At 37.8% G+C, this 18,958-nt stretch overlaps 1 protein-coding gene across 4 annotated transcripts in view; it reads left to right on the top strand.

Annotated features, from left to right (window-relative positions):
* ZYG11B (zyg-11 family member B, cell cycle regulator) overlaps nucleotides 1-18,958 on the top strand; it is a 74,389-nt gene that overhangs the window by 32,332 nt on the left and 23,099 nt on the right. For 3 of the 4 annotated variants that reach the window (XM_037043256.1, XM_037043258.1, XM_037043255.1), the window contains 5 exons: nucleotides 4,579-4,719; nucleotides 8,128-8,304; nucleotides 9,512-9,576; nucleotides 17,707-17,806; nucleotides 18,033-18,083. In XM_037043256.1, the coding sequence (XP_036899151.1) occupies nucleotides 4,579-4,719; nucleotides 8,128-8,304; nucleotides 9,512-9,576; nucleotides 17,707-17,806; nucleotides 18,033-18,083 (534 nt within the window). Of the gene's footprint in view, nucleotides 1-4,578; nucleotides 4,720-8,127; nucleotides 8,305-8,405; nucleotides 8,526-9,511; nucleotides 9,577-17,706; nucleotides 17,807-18,032; nucleotides 18,084-18,958 lie in introns of all 4 variants that reach the window. The other variant, XM_037043257.1, reaches the window with a different exon arrangement.

Here is an 18,958-nt window from a genome sequence, read left to right as displayed (position 1 = left end):
TGAAGACCTAAGGGTGAGTAGCTTGGTAGGAAACTTATTCTCTTTTCACAGAGAGAATAATATATGCAATAGATGTGTGGTAGGAAGGAACATAGTACATGCAAGGAACTGAAGGAAGGTGACTGGCTAGAGCTCAACGGTAAAAAGTCAGAAAGTGATGAAATAAAGTTGGAGAAGTAGGTGCCAGGGCCAGGCTTGGAAGCACCACATCAGCAAGGTGCAGGGCAACAAGAAGTAGGAGGAACTTATTTGAAAAACTTGTTATGGAACAAGGTAAATTTCTAGTGTATGGCTTGTTGATGAAAGAATCACAAAAATGTAAATTACTACTTTAATATTGTACTTAACTGCCTAATAGTGGGTCAGATAGTTAAGAATTGTACAGATTTAAGGGATGAGGTCCCTGGATCAAATAATAAAGAATTATAAAACATTAAAGGGGAAGAAAGCCCTGGGTGCTGGGAATTGAGGAAGGATTTCCCCGAAGAGGCAACCAGACCTGCATCCTGAAGGATGAAAGGAATGTGTTCCTGGTACATTAAACTAAATAATCTCTTTTTAGGATAAAGATCCTAAAAAGAAGTTATCTGAGAGCAGTGAATTAGCCTAAATTTTAAAATTGAGGCTATTAGGACATCTATATTCCATGATGCCTACGTGAAATGTTTGATTTCACAAGTGCAACTGAAATTACTTTGAAATCTTGAACCTAGCAAACACTTTGTCATTATCTAATTTCCTCCTCTGTATGTGTTGAAGCAGTGATCCTCAACCTTGACTACAATTAAAATCAGCTGGAGTGTAATTATGTGCGATGATGGCTGTGTTAACTAACCTTACAATTGTAATCATTTCATAGTATATACATGCATCAAACCATGTGGTACACCTTAAACTTACATAGTGTTGTATTTCAGTCATTCTTACTAAAGCTGGAAAAAAGTTTTTAATTAAAAAGAAATAACCTGGGAAGCTTGAACAATTAAACCAGAATCACGGAGAGGTGGAACTTAGGCTTCAGTATTTTTTAAACCTGTGTAGGTGTTTGTAATATGCAGCTGAAAGTGAGAATCATTGTTTTAAAATATTTTTAAAAATAAAGATCATTGGATCTTTGGCCTTTATTCAACTATGTACAGAAATTGATGTTCCTTTTAAATTATTTGACTATTGATTTGACGACTGAAAAATGAAAGGTCATGTTAAGGGAGGAGAGCTGAGATTGCCATGTCACTTTTTTAAAAATCATCTAACTTAGCAAACTGAGAAACTTGTCTGAAATGATTATCTTAATATTGTGATGCTTTAAATTAGTTTAGATTGGCTTTTTTGTCTTTACATGCCTGAGTTTTTTAGGTCACACTAAAAGGTGCAAGAAATAGACACAGTGTGACTTCCTAATGTTCGTATATGGTACTCTGAGTGGGGTGGTTATAAGAATATTTTTGCATTTATGTGCATGTGTGTATATATATATTATATATATACATAATATATATATTATATATATACATGTGTATATATATTATATATATATTTATATATGTGTGTGTATGTGTATGCATATAACTTATTTTGAACTTTGGCTCAATGAGAAGGAACAGTTTTGTTAAGGGTCACAACTAGATAACACTAGACCCTGCTCTGTACCCTGGGACTATTTGATTGATTCCAGAGTGTGTGTCCTTTCTGCTGCATCTCATCGCTTCTAATTGAGTGTTTTTGTTCTTTCCTTTTTTCTCAGTTTCTAGTCCCAACACAGAGGGCTTCCTTACGATAGAATTTCCAACTCTGTCACCACTGTTTCCCCTCCCAGTTTGCTCTTTTGTCACCATCCAGTTCTTGAGCCTTCTATTTCTCTACCACTAGGACTCCTAGGTTTGTGGGCCACCTCATTCCCAGACTCTGGGGTTGTCTACCAAGCCGTGGTTCCCATGAGAATCACTGGAAGTGTGTTAAACCCAGTATCAATTCTCAGTCTTCATCTGATTTTACCTAAAACGATATTTGACACAGTTGATCTTGTCTTCCCTCCTTGAAATACTTTTTTGACTTAGCTTCCAGGATATCACATTTGTCTTGTATATTTTCCCTACCTTCCTGACTACTCAGTCTCAGCTTTCTCTGCTGGTTCCTCCTCATGTGTCAGGCCTCTAAATATTGGAGGCCTTGCCCTTAACCTATCTGCTAATGGCTCCCAAATGTAATCTCTAGCCTAGACTTCTCTCTTGAACTAATAAGTCTCCTATATCAAGTTAGAGTAATTAACATCAAGTGAAGTTGATTCATTCTAAGACAATATCTGCCAAGTACTTTTTAAAGATGTCTGAATTAGCCCTGGCTGGTGTGGCTCAGTGGATTGAGCACTGGCCTGCAAATTGAAAGGCCATCAGTTCGATTCCCAGTCAGGGGACATGCCTGGGTTGTAGACCAGGTCCCCACTTAGGGGTGTGTGAGAGGCAATCATTTGACGTATCTTTCAAATATCCATGTCTCTCCCCCTCTCTTTCTCCTTCCCTTTCCCCTCTCTAAAAATAAATAAATTTTAAAAAACAACAAATAACATTGTTATTTGTACAGCCTTATAAATGCTCAGTGTGTGCCCATGTGTCAGTTGGCACACATTTGTACTCCAGTTTGTATGAGACCTTGTAGCTTATATCAGTGGTTGAAATATCAGTCATGATGCAGCCCTTCATTTCCTGAAAGCTGCATATTCCTACCTGAATACAGGTATGTTCATATAAAACCTAGTTGCTGAGTAGTATTTTTTAAGTATTTGTTTTTGTGTCACTTGGTACAGTGGTTCTGCCAAAAAAGACTCAGTCTTCCAACTTAATGAGATTATATCTCTCTGAATGACAGTTTTTACACGTTTTTAAACCTTATAATAAAATAAATAACACATGGCCCTGGCTAGTATAGCTCAGCAGATTGAGTGCTGGCCTGCGAACCAGAATTGAACGACTGACTGGTTTGATTTCTAGTTAGGGCACATTCCTGGGTTGCGGGCCAAGAGGCAACGTATTGATGTTTCTCTCATATATCAGTGTTTCTCTACCTCTCTTTCTCCCTCCCACTTTTTCTAAAAATAAATACATCTTTTTAAAAATTCTTTTTTAAAAAAGATAATAAATAACAAATGTATAGCTTAGTGAGTGAAAATAAGGTGAACACATTTGAGACCGTCACTCAGGTTGACCAGTAGAACTTTGTCAGCTCTCCTGAAGAGGGCTGGACACAGCTACCACGTGTCCCATCCTGATTACAGCTCTCTTCTTCCCCACAAAAGTAACCTGATCCTGGCTCTGATAATCACATACCTGCTTTTCTCTATAGTTTTATGACCCACCTATTTATCTCTAGGCAGTTATCTTACCCATTTTACAAAATTATATATTTTGAGTATCTTTATGTATAGGTTCCCTCTCTATTTCTTCCTTTACCTTATGTTTTATCTATTAAAGAATCTAGCCTTTTTGGCTTGTAGAGTTTCCCTCAATCTGGCTTTTCTGGATTGTTTTCTCTTGGTGCATATTTTTCTGTCTTTGAATTTTCTGCAAATTGGTAGCTGGATTTGAAGGCTTAATCACACTCACGTTTGGTATCTTTGGCAGGACCCAAAGTGTTGTGCTCTTTCATTAAGGAAGTACATAACGTCTGGTTGTTTTCTTTCTATCATGATACAGTTGTTGATACTTAATAGCTAGTTCCATGGATTAGTTGGAGATCATGGTGCTATTCTAATCATTTCTTTTCATTTACTGGATTACTTTTATAAAGAGCCAGTTCTTGTTATATGCATTTGAGTACCTAGTGGTACATAAACCATAGTTTAAGTGTATTGCCTTGTGTAAGTGGGAAATTCCTAGGTGGACTTAATTTTGAGCAGAACCTTTTGATGCTGAATGGGAGCTTGATAAATCTGGGGAAATTAATTAATACATTTATGTGATGAATACTTACTGAATGTTTGTTGTGGGGCACACATAGTGCTAGTTGTTGGGATAATGGCTTCCAACGAGATGTTTCAGAGGGTCCTGATTTAGATTGATGATTCAGAGAAAGCCTCTCTAAAGAGGTATTATTTTACTTGAATTGGGAAAGGTCAGTGGAAATTAGTCAAAGAAAGAGAGGAAGAGTTTAATCAGAGGAAATTATATAGAATGGCCTTTTGCTGGAAAAGAGCTTGGCTTATTGAAAAATCAGGAAAAAACCAATGTGGCTATTACCTTGTATCTTGAGAGGGAGGGTTACGTTAAGAGGCAGGTAAAAGCCTGATCTCAAGGCAAGATCTTATAGCTAGTGTTAGGTAACTTGAGGTTTATTCTAGGTGGAGTGTAGAAAATTTTACCCATGGGCTTAGAGTGGGGTCTGAGCCTATCTGAAATATATCTCTTTAGCATATGTACACATCTGTAGGATGACTATTCTGGGTAGGTTGGGAAGTTATCATTCTTACTTGTTTTAAGCCTTACCTAGCTGTCTTGGATGCCATTTATACAAATGATGTTTGGATAGAGAAAGTTAGAGGGTTGCAAGGAATCCTGAAAGCTAATTTTCTGGGTATGTTCAAAGGTGTCTGGAGAAGCCAATGAAACTCAGATTGCAGAAGCATTGAAGCGGTACAGTGAACGGGCATTCTTTGTCCGAGAAGCTCTGTTTCACCTTTTTAGCCTGACACACGTGATGGAAAAAACAAAGCCAGAAATTTTAAAGGTAAGGATAAGAGACTGGATATGAAAATTTTGAAATTATCTGCCTGATGGTTTTGTAAAGAAAACTGGTGAAAATTTGCATTTAGTCTTTGACTTTTTTTGGTAATAGGGTCCATGATGTGTAATTTCAGTTATTAGCAGTAAATGACAAAGAGAGAAAATACTGTGTAATGTTATTAAAGTTTTATAGTGGTCTCATTAAACAATATAAATGCCTTCCAGATTATATTTACCTAAAACCAGTGGCCAGTGTAATATTTTTTTTACCAGTTGTAGTAAAAAATGGAAGTATGTGACTGGAATCAGGACTCTGCAATTTGTATTAGCCCTGCATTGCTTCCATAAAGGCTCTTTTAAGAAATACAGTACTGGGGCCCTGGCTGGTGTAGCTCAGTGGATTAAGCACAGGCCTGTGAACCAGAGGATCGCGGTTCGATTCCCAGTCAGGGCACATGCCTAGGTTGTAGGCCAGTTCCCTGCAGGTCAACTCCCAGCAGGCGACGCATGAAAGACAAACAGACATTGATGCTTCTCTCCCTCTCTCCTTCCCCTCTAAAGATAGATAAGTAAATAAAATCTTAAAAAAAAAGAAATACAGTATTGGAATTCTGTAAGGCACTTTACCATGCCATTTACCTGTGCTTTCATAACTAATCCATATTATTTTAACCAAGACAGCTTTTAAGGGGCAGGAAAGGAAGATTCTTAATTTTGTTGATTGCTTAGGGTAGTATGTCAGAATGTGGTCTTTTGTCCACCAGAAGTCTGGAATATTGCTTATTAAGCAGATTTGTGAAGCCCACACCAAGAATTGTAGATTCAGTAAGACTAAATTAGATACAGGAATCTGCCTTAATAACTCCCCAAGGTAATCTTTATGCACATTTATATTTGAAACCAGTGAGTATAGGACTATATCATATTTGGTACCTTAGTGGGCACCACAATCCCAACTGATAAGCTGTATCTTCTATTTTATAAATTTTATAACTGAGAGTCTATGAGATTAAGTAATGATAAATTAGTGGCACAACCAGAAATGACTTAACTTTAGGTATCTTAAATTTTGAGAGTGGAGTGCTTAGAAAGGAATAAGTACACTTCAGTCCCTAGGATGTTAACCCCAACACCTGTCACCCCTCCATACGCACCAGAGGATGTTAGCACTTAGCAAGTATATGCATTATCTTTTCTTTTTCGTGTGTGTGGTTTTTTTTGTTTTCTGGAGCAACAAAGGACTAGATCTTTAGTCCTGATCTGAAATATTTTAGTCACTCATTCATTCTGAGAATGATACACAGATCAGTGTAATAATATAAGTAATTATTTTAAGGAGACATTTGTTGCAAAGGGGAGCAAAGGAAAAAGGTAGTATTTGGCTGAGGGAGTGGGTTTGTTTGTTTTTAAGATGGGAGAAGAAATAGCTTGTTTTGGGAAAAGATAGGGCCATCTGCAATAGTGTCACCAATAAAAATAAAGAACAGCCCTGGCTGGTGTAGCTCAGTGGATTGAGTGCAGGCCTGCGAACCACATGATTGCAGTTCGATTCCCAGTCAGGGCACATGCCTGGGTTGCAGGCCAGTTCCCAGCAGGGGACTCACAAGAGGCAACCATACATTGATATTTTCTCCTCTCCTTTCCTTCCCCTCTAAAGATAAATAAGTAAAATTTTTAAAAAAAATAACAAAATCCTCATAGATACACATGAAAAGTAAATTTAAAAAGTAGTTTGTTTATATGGTGATATGAATAATCTAGTACAGAATTTTAAAGTGATGTAGAAGTGAGAGGGGAGAATAGCTGAAACAGTATTGAATTGACAGGAAAGGTAGGATCTATGACATACTAGAGGGATTACTTTTAGCAGGACCTCACAAAAATCATTTATGTTAACAGGCAGGAAGGTAGCATGTGTATATGCTGGTAAGAGGGTACATGTGGTAGTGATAATCTGGTTCTTTTCTGATTGCTTCAGTTTTAGTTTGCAAGCAAGGTTTTCAGCTGATAGTGAGGAATGGGGAAGATTTGTTGGGGGTTAGATTAGAGTGGAAAAGGTGAAAAATAATTATCTAGACGAGAGCGAAGTGAATGGATTTTATTGTACTCTACCTGTAGCAGTGTTCTCAAGGAACTGAAAATTGGAATTTGAAAGTAAGGTTTAATTCTTCCCCTGAGTGGTCCGAAGTGACTTCTGAAAATATTTGCTATTCACTTGACCCAGAAAGCCCCACAAAATCATGCAAATAAAACAATTCAGATCCTTGTGTTCACTTTAAGGACACTGGTGAAATTGCCCAAATTGTGCATATTTGAAAAGCCACCAAGTATCTGAAGGATGTCACTTCACAGAAGCAGTGTGTGCCATTCTGTCATTAGAGTGGTGGAGTTGGCAAGTTTGCTTGGGCTAGATAGTGGGAGAAACCAGGACACAGGGTCAGTCGCCCAAAAAGAATGCTGAATGTTTGCTGCACATGCTTAAAAATGCAGAGTAGCACTGAACTTAAGGGTTTAGATGTAGATTCTCTGGTCATTGAGCACATCCAGGTACACAGAGCTCTGAAGATGTGGTGCATAACTTACAGAGCTCATGGGTGGATTAACCTATGCAAGAGTTCTCCCTGCCACCTTGAGATGGTCCTATTGAAAAAGAGCAGATTGTTCCTAAGCCAGAAAAGGAAGTTTCGGGGAAGGAAAATACATTCCAGGAGAAAGTGAAGAAACAAAAAGACTATGGCTCAGGAGTAAATTTGGCATAAAATAAATGCTAATAACAGTAAAAATAGAAAAAAAAAGAAAGTGAAGTTTAGTCTACTGCTATATTAGATGAATGTGCCCAATCTTGTCTGAAAGTGAAGTTTGTATCTGTTTTACTCTATTCAAGTCAGTAAGAATTTAAACACTTATGTAGTGTTAAGCATATAACAGGCACTGTACTAGGTCTCAGAAATGACCTGACTAGAAAAGATTCATTAGTCTTACAGAAAAATCTCTGGATATGAACAGCTTGATGCCTACCTCCACCAGGTAGGCAGGAACTAAGCATTAGCCAGTAACTGCTATGTCCTAGGCTCTTTGCACATGTGGATAAAAAAGATACTTAATCCCTGGCTGGTGTGGCTCAGTGGATTGAGCACGGGCCTGTGAACCAGGCGATCGTGGTTCGATTCCCAGTCAGGGCACATGCCTGGGTTGCAGGCCAGTTCCCGGCAGGGGACACACCAGAGGCAACCATACATTGATATTTCTCTCCCTCTCTCCTTCCCTTCCCCTCTAAAGATAAATAAATAAAATCTCTTTAAAAAGATACTTAAGATACATTAGAAATTATTATACATCAACAAAATAATGGCATTGCATGAAGAGGGCCTGGCTTTATAATGTGGATTAAGAGAACTAATTTTTTTTCCAGCTTGTGGTCACTGGGATGAGAAACCACCCTATGAATTTGCCAGTGCAACTTGCTGCAAGCGCCTGTGTATTTAACTTAACCAAGCAAGATCTTGCTGCGGGAATGCCTGTCCGACTCCTGGCCGATGTGACCCATTTACTGCTTAAAGCCATGGAACATTTTCCTAATCATCAGCAGGTAAGCAGCATGACTGAGTATAGGGCAACAGAGAAGTAGGAAACAGGGTTTAAATCCAAACAGAGAAGTAGGGAAATAGTGCAAACCATATAAAATTCATNAGCGCCTGTGTATTTAACTTAACCAAGCAAGATCTTGCTGCGGGAATGCCTGTCCGACTCCTGGCCGATGTGACCCATTTACTGCTTAAAGCCATGGAACATTTTCCTAATCATCAGCAGGTAAGCACCATGACTGAGTATAGGGCAACAGAGAAGTAGGAAACAGGGTTTAAATCCAAACATTGAGGGAAATAGTGCAAACCATATAAAATTCATCTTCAGTCTAGATCTTGAGTTTGTGATAATTTCAATAAACAGACATTGAAAATCTGTTCTGGACCACACACGCTCAAGTACTAGGATACAGAAATGAAGGAGACGTGGATTTTGTATTTCTGGCGTATGATAGGCTATATAACCTAGCCCACAGGTGGCAAACAGAAGGCCTGTGGTCCACCTCTGGCCCTCCACCTTGTTTTATCAGGCTGGTACCTTGTTTCTACCTGTCAGCAGCACTGAGCTCTCACTTAACTGTTAAGGAGTAGTTACATTTATACAGTCCTAAAATTATGTTTGGCTCTTAGAAGGCAACCACGAGGCCAATGTGGCCCCTGGTGGAAATGAGTTTGATGTCCTTAGGTCCTAGCCTATCCTCTGGATAAAAACTCAAAATACTGCTTAAATGATATTTTTAACATTTAAAATTTAGCAGTGAGTCGACAAGTTTATTAAGCAATACTTGCAAGGTCCAAAACCAAGTAAAAATGTCAACTCAGATTTGTGAGTGGGTCATTAAAGCTGGCTTCCCTCAAACTAGATGAACGTCAGACTTTCTTTTTTATGGCCTCTGGAAGCAAGGTGGACAGAAGATGAAGCAGGACCCACCCAAAGTCTGCCAGAGCAGAGGGAATTACCTGGAATTATTCTATTATCCTATTTCTCACCTAATGGAAAAGAAATAAAAATTATATTTTAAAATAGGTGCCGGTAAATTTACATGGGTTTGGTGGAAGTAGGTGTATTCTTACAACCAGAATAAAGGTTGTAAGAAATAAGTGGCGTTTCCTCAGTCTTCCTCCTTTTTTTTTTTATAGAGACTACCCCTGTTTAAAAAAATAACAAAGTAATATTTTATTTAGGATTTTTTTCTCCCTTTGATTCTTTAGTTACAGAAGAATTGCCTCCTTTCACTTTGCAGTGACCGGATCCTTCAAGATGTACCATTTAACAGGCAAGTGATGGTCCTATAACTTAAAGTGGGACTAAATAGAATTCGTAGAAATTTGTCTTGGGGCATTTCTTACCAGTTAGGATATCCCTGGTGTATGATTAATACAGTGGGTGGGATTCTGTGTTTCCTTATGGAATGCCAAATCTACTTTCTCTGGGTTAGCACCTTGACATTCGTGATAGCAGAATGGCTCCTGTTTTCATAACTTTTTGCTTAAGAATTTTATTGATTATAGTTTTTAAAATATCCACACAATAATGTGGGCTGAAAAAACTGAAGCATACAGAGTCAGTGTCTTGACCATGGTCTTGTGACTAGTGACTGCCAGGCTAGAAGTCTCCTAGTTCTAGGTCCAGTGTTCTTTTCTTTGTATCGTACCTCTATTTGTTACTGAATTATAGAAAAAAATTTTAAAAAGATACTTTTAAGCACAGGTTAAAGGAAGACTGGGTTTCAATAAGTGTAAAGGGTTCTTTTGCTTTCTAAGATGTTATAATTTGGGAGCTAAAAAGGTGATTTTTTTAATTTTACTATTTTAAAATGTAATTTTTTATGATGCTATTTTTTAAATATTTTATTTATTTATTTTTAGAGAGAGGGGAAGGGAAGGAGAAAGAGTGGGAGAGAAACATCAATGTGTGGTTGCCTCTCATGTGTCCCCCACTGGAGACCTGGCCTGCAACCCAGGGATGTGCCCTGACTAGAAATCGAACCGGCAACCCCTTGCTTCACAGGCCAGTGCTCAATCCACTGAGCTACACCAGCCAGGGCTTTTTATGATGCTATTTTAAAACAGAAATTTTTACTCTATTATTTAATGAAAAGTATATTTCTCAGCAGCAATTTTACTGTGATTTATTTTTATTTTGTTAACAGTATACTGTTGTCTGGCCTGGCTGAGGAATGAGGTGTCCCATTTACCATTTTAAATAAATAGTTTGGATAAATTATAACTGTATATGTTTTATGTAGATCACTAATTTTATTTTATAGCTAATGTACTCTACTAGAAGTGAGTCTCTTTGTGGTCAGAGATTGTGATTGCTTAATCTCTTTGTTTCTAGTGATTAAGTGGGTGTTTAAAAGGATGGAAGGATGAATGAATGAATGACTATAATAGAAGACAGAATTTTTCCTAGAAGAGGATGCCAGAATACACTGGGCCCCCATATAAGGAGGGAAAAATATCCTCTGATTGGTGATCACTAAAGATTTCATATTGGTGATGGCATTTGAAATAATAAAGAGAACTAAATGTATGAAACACTGAAATCGCCAGGCATTGTGCTGTATTTTACATATGCTTATTCATTCCTTACAACAGTCTTGTGAAATTGTTTCTCTCATAATTTTCATTTTATAGATGAGCAAACAGAAGCACAGAGAGGTTTAGTAACTTGCTCAAGATGATAAGGTAGTAAGTAGCAGAATATAGATTTAAATCCAGAGTGACTCAGAGCCTCTACCTTTTACACCATGCCATACTGCTTTAAAGGTGAAGCTAGTTGAGTTGATTGTTTTGTTTTGAAAACTGCACAAACAAAGGCACAGAGGAAGTCAATAGTAATACTAGTAAAAAATAGCCTCTATTAAAAGCTTTGGGTGTACCAACTTCTTAAGTCTTAATCATGATATGTGATATTATTTAATCCTCACAGCAATCCTATGCAGATCTTATTATTTTACAGATGAGAATATTGAAGTTCAGAGAGATTAAGGAATTTGCCTAGGGTCCCAAAATTAGTAAGTAGTAGGTGATATTTGAATCCAGGCTGACTCCAAAGTTTATGATGTTTTGATTTTTTTAAAGATTTTATTTATTTATTTTTAGAGAGAGGGGAAGGGAAGGAGAAAGAGGTTGAGAAACGTCATTGTGTGGTTGCCTCTTACACACCCCCTGCTGAGGACCTGGTCCACAACCCAGGCATGTGCCCTGACTGGGAATTGAACCAGTGACCCCTTGGTCCACACTCAGTCCACTGAGCCACACCAGCCAGAGCAAATTTATGTTTTTAATGACTTGACTACATTGCCTCACATGATAAAATAATTTATTTTATTATTATTATTGATGCTGAGTATAAGTAGAATTTAAACCCCAAAATCCAAAGAACTTCAGAATCTGTGTTCTTAAATACCAGCTGTATTACCTCATAATTGCAGGTATATTTGGAGACTAATGAGCACTCCACTTTGCAGTAAGTGTAGGATATGCAGGAAAAAAGATATAAGTGTATGGGACCATTGCTAGAGTCCTAAAATAATGTTAGTATATGGATTGACATCATTTGTAAATCCTCTGACAGATTTATTTCTTGCCAATGTGTAGGCACAGATTGAAGGGAAAGCAATAGCTGCAGAGACCCATTAGGAATATGCTGTAGGAGAATGCCAGTTTATATGAAGAAAACAAAAACACTAATTCAAAAAGATATACACACCTCTGTGTTTATTGCAACATTACTAGTAAAGCCAAGAGGTGGAAGCAACCACATGTCTGTGAATAGATGAATAGACAAGGAAGATGTGGTCCATCTATATATCTATATAATGAAATATTATTCAGAAATAAAAGAGATGAAACCTAGCAATTTGTGATGACATGGATGGACCTAGGGGATATTATACTCAGTGAGATAAAGAAAGGCAAATACCATATGATTTCACTTATATGTGGAGTCAAAGAACAAAACAAATGAATAAACACAACATTCAGAAAGTGACTGGATGCAGAAAACAAACTGAGGGTTGCCAGATGGGAGGGTGGTTGGGGGGCTAGGTGAAAAAGGTGAAGGGATTAAAAAGCATAAATTGGGAGTTACAGAATAAACACTGGGATGTAAAGTGCAGCATAAGGAATACAGTCAATAAAATTGTAAATAACTATGTATGGTACCAGGTGGGTACTAGAATCATCAGAGGGATCACTTTGTAAGTTATGTAAATGTTTAATCACTATGCTGTATACCTGGAACTAATATAAAATAATATTGAATCAACTGTCATTGAAAAATAAAATAAAACTTTTAAAAATGAAAATAATTTTATTTTTTAAAAAGAATGAACTCTAGCTGATATGGCTCAGTGGATTGAGTGCTGGCCTGTGAACCAAAGGGTTGTTTTGATTCCCAGTCTAGGGCACATGCCTGGGTTTTGGGCCAGGCCCCCAGTTGGGGATACGTGAGAGGCAACGACACACTGATGTTTCTCTCTCTCTCTTTCTCCTTCCCTTCCCCCTCTCTCTAAAAATAAATAAATACAATCTTTAAAAATAAAAAATAAAAAAAGAATGAAATCTTGCCATTGTGACAACATGGATGGACCTAGAGGATATTATGCTTAATGAAGTAAGTCAGACATTGAAAGACAATGTCATGTAATCTCACTTATGTGTGAAATCTAAAAAACACAAAATAAATGAATAAACAAAAAAATAGAGAAACAGACCCATAGAATAAGCTGATGGTTGCCAAAGGAGAGGGAGCGAGGAGAGGGAATTAAAATAATTGTTTTTTAAATGTTGGTGGACTGATTCTATCGAGGTCTACCTCATTTTCTACCTCTGCAGCGGCCTTTCCCCATAGCTGGGGTCCTGAAGGCTTAGCCCTGTCGTGTTCCGTATCACCAACCCTTATCATAGTAAAATACAAGGTATTTAAGGAGTCCTAAACAGTGTTCTGGGATGCATCAGTTTGAAATTCCCTGGTATGTGCTATTAAAAAAAAAAAACAGAACACCCACAACAATAGGGCATCATTAAAGGATTATAGTAAACCACTCATTATTTTGAAAACTGGCAAATAAAGGGAAAGAATCAAACATTTATCCTGTCTTTTCTATATGAACTCTGTTACTAGATAATCAAATAGTAGATGTATTCAATTATTTGTATTTCAACTAATAGGTGAAGAAAGAATGATAGGATAAGAACATCACTATTTTATAATTCCTAATGACCTAGTGGATATAAGTAATAAACACCAGTGACTGCTAAAACTACAAAAAGAGAGATAACTTAGGCATTATGTGCCTTCTGACAAGAGAGCACAACACAATCTATGAAGTAGTTTTGCCCCCCAAAATCAAGTATAAGTCTGATTAAATGTCTAAATTCAACTACCAATTTATAGGAAATACTGATGGTAGAAGAACATATTAAATAGCTCCATAGACACTACTTGAACAATAATTTTTTAAATGGCATTAAAAAATAACAAACAGCCTTGGCTGGTGTAGCTCAGTGAATTGAGCCCGGGCCTGTCAACCAAACAACTGTGGTTCGATTGCCAGTCAGGGCACATGCCTGGGGTGTGGGCCAGTTCCCAGCAGGGGAAGTAACCGTACATTGAGATTTCTCTCCCTCTCTCCTTCCCTTCCCCTCTAAAGATAAATAAAATCTTTTAAAAAAAATAACAAACAAAAAATAGCTCCACGGGGCTACAAACTCTGAAATCTAGACTAGGAATTTCTACAAGGCAAAGAATCCAATTTCTTTATCAAATAATTGGCAAAGAGATGGAGGGGAGGAGGGAGTTGTAAAAGAAACCTGTTGTTTAAAAGGCACTTAAAAGGCATGTCAATGTACTGTAATGTTGGGCCAGGGCAGGGTAGGGAAAGAATGCCAATAATGGGCTTCATCAGAGATGGCCTTGAGAATAGAAACAGGTAACAGGAAATTGGAAGAAGTTGCAGAGGAGTTATTTACTCACTCTAATCATTCAGCCAAACCTGGCTGGTTTGGCTCAGTTGGTTGGAGCGTCAGCCCATGGCCAAAAGATTGTGGGTTTGATTCCCGGTCAGGTCGCATACCTAGGTTGCCAGTTCAATCTTTGGTCCCAGCATGGGAGGCAACCAATTGATGCTTTTCTCTTGCATCAAAGTTTCTCTCCTTTCCTCTCTCCTTTCTTCTCTCTCTAAAAGTCCTCAGGTAGAGGATTAAAAAAATTTTTTTTTGAAGTAATTCACATGCTAATGGGGGATTCATGTGAATCTACAGATAATCACAACTACCTGACAGTTATAAACAAGTGCTAAGGAGTAGTGAGAAGACAATGATAAACCTTGTCAAAGAAGGCTTCTCAAAGAGCATGACACTATTTGACCTGAGTTTTGAAAGATAAAATTATGGGTATAATAATCAGATATATTACTTTTTGTCACCCTTGATTTCTCTTCTTATTTCACACCCCACACCCAGTCCTTTGACAAAACGAGCTCTATCTTCAAAATATATTCAAAATCTGACCATTTGTCTTTACTTCCATTTCTGTCACTTGAATTAAATTGAAAGTGATTTTTCTCCTGAATTACTGTGGTCACCTCCAAACTGATATCCATGTTTCTGTCCTTGTCCTTGTGAAGTTTTCTAAATATTACCAATAGAATAATCTCATTAAAAACATAAGTAAGCCCTGGCTGGTGTGGCTCAGTGGTTGAGTGCGGGCCTTCGAACCACACGATCGTGGTTCGATTCCCAGTCAGGGCACATGCCTGGGTTGCAAGCCAGTTCCCGGTTCCTGGCAGGGGACGCACGAGAGGCAACCATACATTGATATTTCTCTCTCTCTCTCCTTCCCTTCCCCTCTAAGATAAATAAATAAAATCTTAAAAAAAATAAAGAAAAGTTATCAATGTTTAAAAAAAACAAAAACATAAGTAAGTTCATATCATATCTCTCCTCAGAATTCTGCCATGGCTTTTCATCTCATTCAAAGTAAAAGTTAATTTGTTCTATATGATCTACCCTGGGTGGGGGATTCAGTTGGTTGGAGCGTCATTTCACGCACCAAAAAAGTTGTGGGTTCAATCCCTGGTTGGGGTGCGTATAGGAGACAATGGATCAATGTTTCTCTCTCACATCAATGTTTTTCTCTCTCTCTCTCAAATCAATAAACATATCCTCAGGTGAGGATTTGAAAAAAATACTGTATGATGTGGTCCATTATCTTTGACTTCTTTTCTTTTTTTCTTTCTTTTTAAATTACCATATTTTGCTGTGTGTGATGTGCACTTTTTTGCCCAAATTTTTTAGGGAAAAATAACGATGCACATTATACAAATACATTGTATTTGTTCTTCTCTTTTGTAATTGTTAAATAAAATTTCTTGTACCATAATATGTTAAAAAATAAATGCTAAAATTCCTTTATAATACAAAAAACAAGTATCTAAAGATAAATAAACAAATAGTTGAATTAAAAAATTGAAATGAAAGACTTTTTTCCTGAAAGTTTGGGCCAGAAACATGGGTATGCACTATTCACAGGGGTGCGTTATACATGGCAAAATATGGTACATTTTATCGATTATTCTATTACAATTGTCCCAATTTTCCCCCCTTTGCCACCCTCTACCCAGCACCCTCCACTCCTCCCTCAGGCAACGGTTTCTTGAATTCCGTGGTTGTCAGACTTCCATTCAACTCGATTTCTGTCAGTTCCGAATGATGGTTCTTTTATATTTTTGTTGTAATTTTGATGTGGTTGTGTGAGGAGATGAGCCATCTTACCTATGTTGCCATCTTGACCGGAAGTCTCTTACTTCATTTCTTAATACTGCTCTTTTCTTTGTTCTATTTGTCCTGGCCTCACTGGCCTCCATACTATTTCTCAAAATCTCCAGGCATACTCTCACTTTGGGTTTGTGAGTTTCTTGGTTTCTCTGCCTGGAATACTCTTCCCTTAGATTTCTGCATATCTAGCTCTTCGTCAAAAGTTTCAGTGAGGGCCCTGGCTGACGTAGCTCAGTGGATTGAGCATGGGCCGGCAAACCAGAGTATTGTGGTTCGATTCCCAGTCAGGGTACATTCCTGGGTTGCTGGCCAGTTCCCAGCAGGGGACCCATGAGAGGCAACCATACATTGATATTTCTCTCCCTCTCTCCTTCCCTTCTAAAAATGAATAAAATCTCAAAAAAAATTAAAAAAAAAAGTTTCAGTGAGACCTTCCCTAGCCACCCTACTTAAAATTTCAACATTTCATATCTTCTCTTTCCCTGCTCTTTTTCCTCTGTAGCATGTCAGAACTTAATCGTACTACATACTTTACTTATTATCTGATTTATTATCTGTTTTCCCATCTAGAGTTTAAGCCCTGTGAAAGTAGAGATATTTTTATTTTATTCACTACCTCTAACACCAAGAACAATGTCTGGCATAAAGCAGGAACTCAATGAATGTTTATGAATGAATGAATTCCCACTGTGCTAGGTACTGTGAGGAACCCAGAAAATACTTAACTTACTACTATAGTGTGGGGGACCCAGTCCTACAGTGTTCCCTGAAGTCACGGATGAAATGAGACTACTAACACAAGATCTACTTGGGGAGAAAAGGCTGGCTAGTCTCTCAGAGAAGAGCCCCAAAGTCCTTTCTCCTGAGGCTTTTATTGAGAATGATATGTGCAGGGGTATACAGCATGCATGCAAAGCTCATCAATCAATGTCTAAAGGCCATAGTTACAGAAAACAGGTATTATCTTAAACAGTTGAGGAAACGCAGAGATCTGCCTCAGGTCAAGTCTCTGTTAGAGGGTCTTTAAGGCATGGATCATGAGATTAGGAGTTCATTCCTTCTGCTGTGGATTTAGATAACAGATTCTTGGCAGCCAGGCTATACAAAGCAAAGCAAGCCTCAAGGGGTATAATGCATTCTTTAGGCCTGATTTCTGGAGGGAACCCTAGTCATTCCTGCCTCTCAGCAATCCTAGTGTTCTGGTTGAGACTTACAGGCCCTTATTCAAGGCCTGGTTTGCTTGGGGCTACAATTCCCGATGTCACACAAAGTGGTCCCCAAAACTGTAGTATGTAGTATGTAGTATATAGTATATAGTATATAGTATATAGTACATAGTACATAGTATATAGTATAGAAGTCGCTATATAATAGAAATAGGTTATAATTTTAGAAGGTGAACGCCAAATAGTTTTGACACTTGTTCCTTTACTAAGTGTTGTCAGTTAATAATGATGTACCATCTCCAGAACACTAAGTATAATTATTCTCTATTATTTAACAGTAATTTTCCTTTTCCCTCTCACACACTTAAATTATAGTGTCAGTTTCCAGTCTGGGCTCTGAAACTGCACTTGGGCCTCTAGGATTAATTCATCAACCCATTTGTGTATTTTCAGGTTTGAAGCAGCCAAGCTTGTCATGCAGTGGCTCTGCAACCATGAGGATCAAAACATGCAAAGGATGGCAGTTGCTATCATTTCCATCCTGGCTGCTAAGGTACCTGAACTCATGTGTCCCCTTATAGTTACTATTTTCCCAAAATCTGTGAGCCACAAAGATTAGAAAGTCTCTCTGTCATCCTGCTTATTCAAGCTGTATTCAGCATTGCAGAATTCCAGTCTGATCAGAGGTTTTAGTACTACGTTTGGAGTCTGTTACAGTGAGTGACAATAAAGTCACACTTGTAGGTTCTTAGACATTTACTATTTCTGCTTGCTTGCAGCTTTCTACAGAACAAACCGCACAACTTGGTGCTGAGCTCTTCATTGTCAGGGTAAGTGTTATCTCCTCTATGCAGACCACTAACAGTTTCATTGTTTTAAGGCATTGTTGTATATCTTCTGATGTTATATATATATATATATATATATATATATATATATATATATATATGTTAAAGATTTTATTTATTTATCTTTAGAGGGGAAGGGAAGGAGAGAGAAGGAGAGAAATATCAATGTATGGTTGCCTCTTGTGAGTCCCCTGCTGGGAACTGGCCTGCAACCCAGGCATGTGCCCTGACTGGGAATCGAACCTGGATCGTGTGGTTCGCAGGCCTGCACTCAATCCACTGAACTACACCAGCCAGGGCTAATCACCTATAACTTTCATATTTATTTATTTTATTTTATTTTATTAATATTTATCTTTAGAGAGGGGGAAGGGAAGGAGAAAGAGAGGGAGAGAAGCATCAATGTGCAAGAGAGACATACATCGATCTGTTACCTCTTACATTTCCCCCAGCCCCCACCCCTGCCCCCGGGGACCTGGCCTGCAACCCAGGCATGTGCCCTGACTGGGAATCAAACTGGTGATCTTTTGATTTGCAGATTGGTATTCAGTCCACTGAGCCACACCAGCCAGGGCAGTGTTTGTATGTCTTAAAAATTTTTTCTTGAATTGTATGTAACTTTAAATATTCGTTAATGTTTTCTTATATCTGTTTTAGCAGAACTCCCTCTTACCCCCCAAAATATAACCTAAAAATGGAATTGTGGATGCACTGTGTAGGTTTTAAAACATTTATTTTTCAGACTTCTCTTAGGTTAAAGTTCTGATAGAGATCATTTACAAGTAGAATTTCAAAGATATCTTATTTAAATCCAATATAAATTTTAATTATCTTACTGTTATATTTTGTTCATTCTT

This window comes from Sturnira hondurensis, unplaced genomic scaffold (assembly GCF_014824575.4).
Source record: "Sturnira hondurensis isolate 20B ecotype Veracruz unplaced genomic scaffold, ASM1482457v3 Scaffold0004068, whole genome shotgun sequence".
Lineage (NCBI taxonomy): Eukaryota > Metazoa > Chordata > Mammalia > Chiroptera > Phyllostomidae > Sturnira > Sturnira hondurensis.
This window is presented reverse-complemented; position numbering and strand designations above follow the sequence as displayed.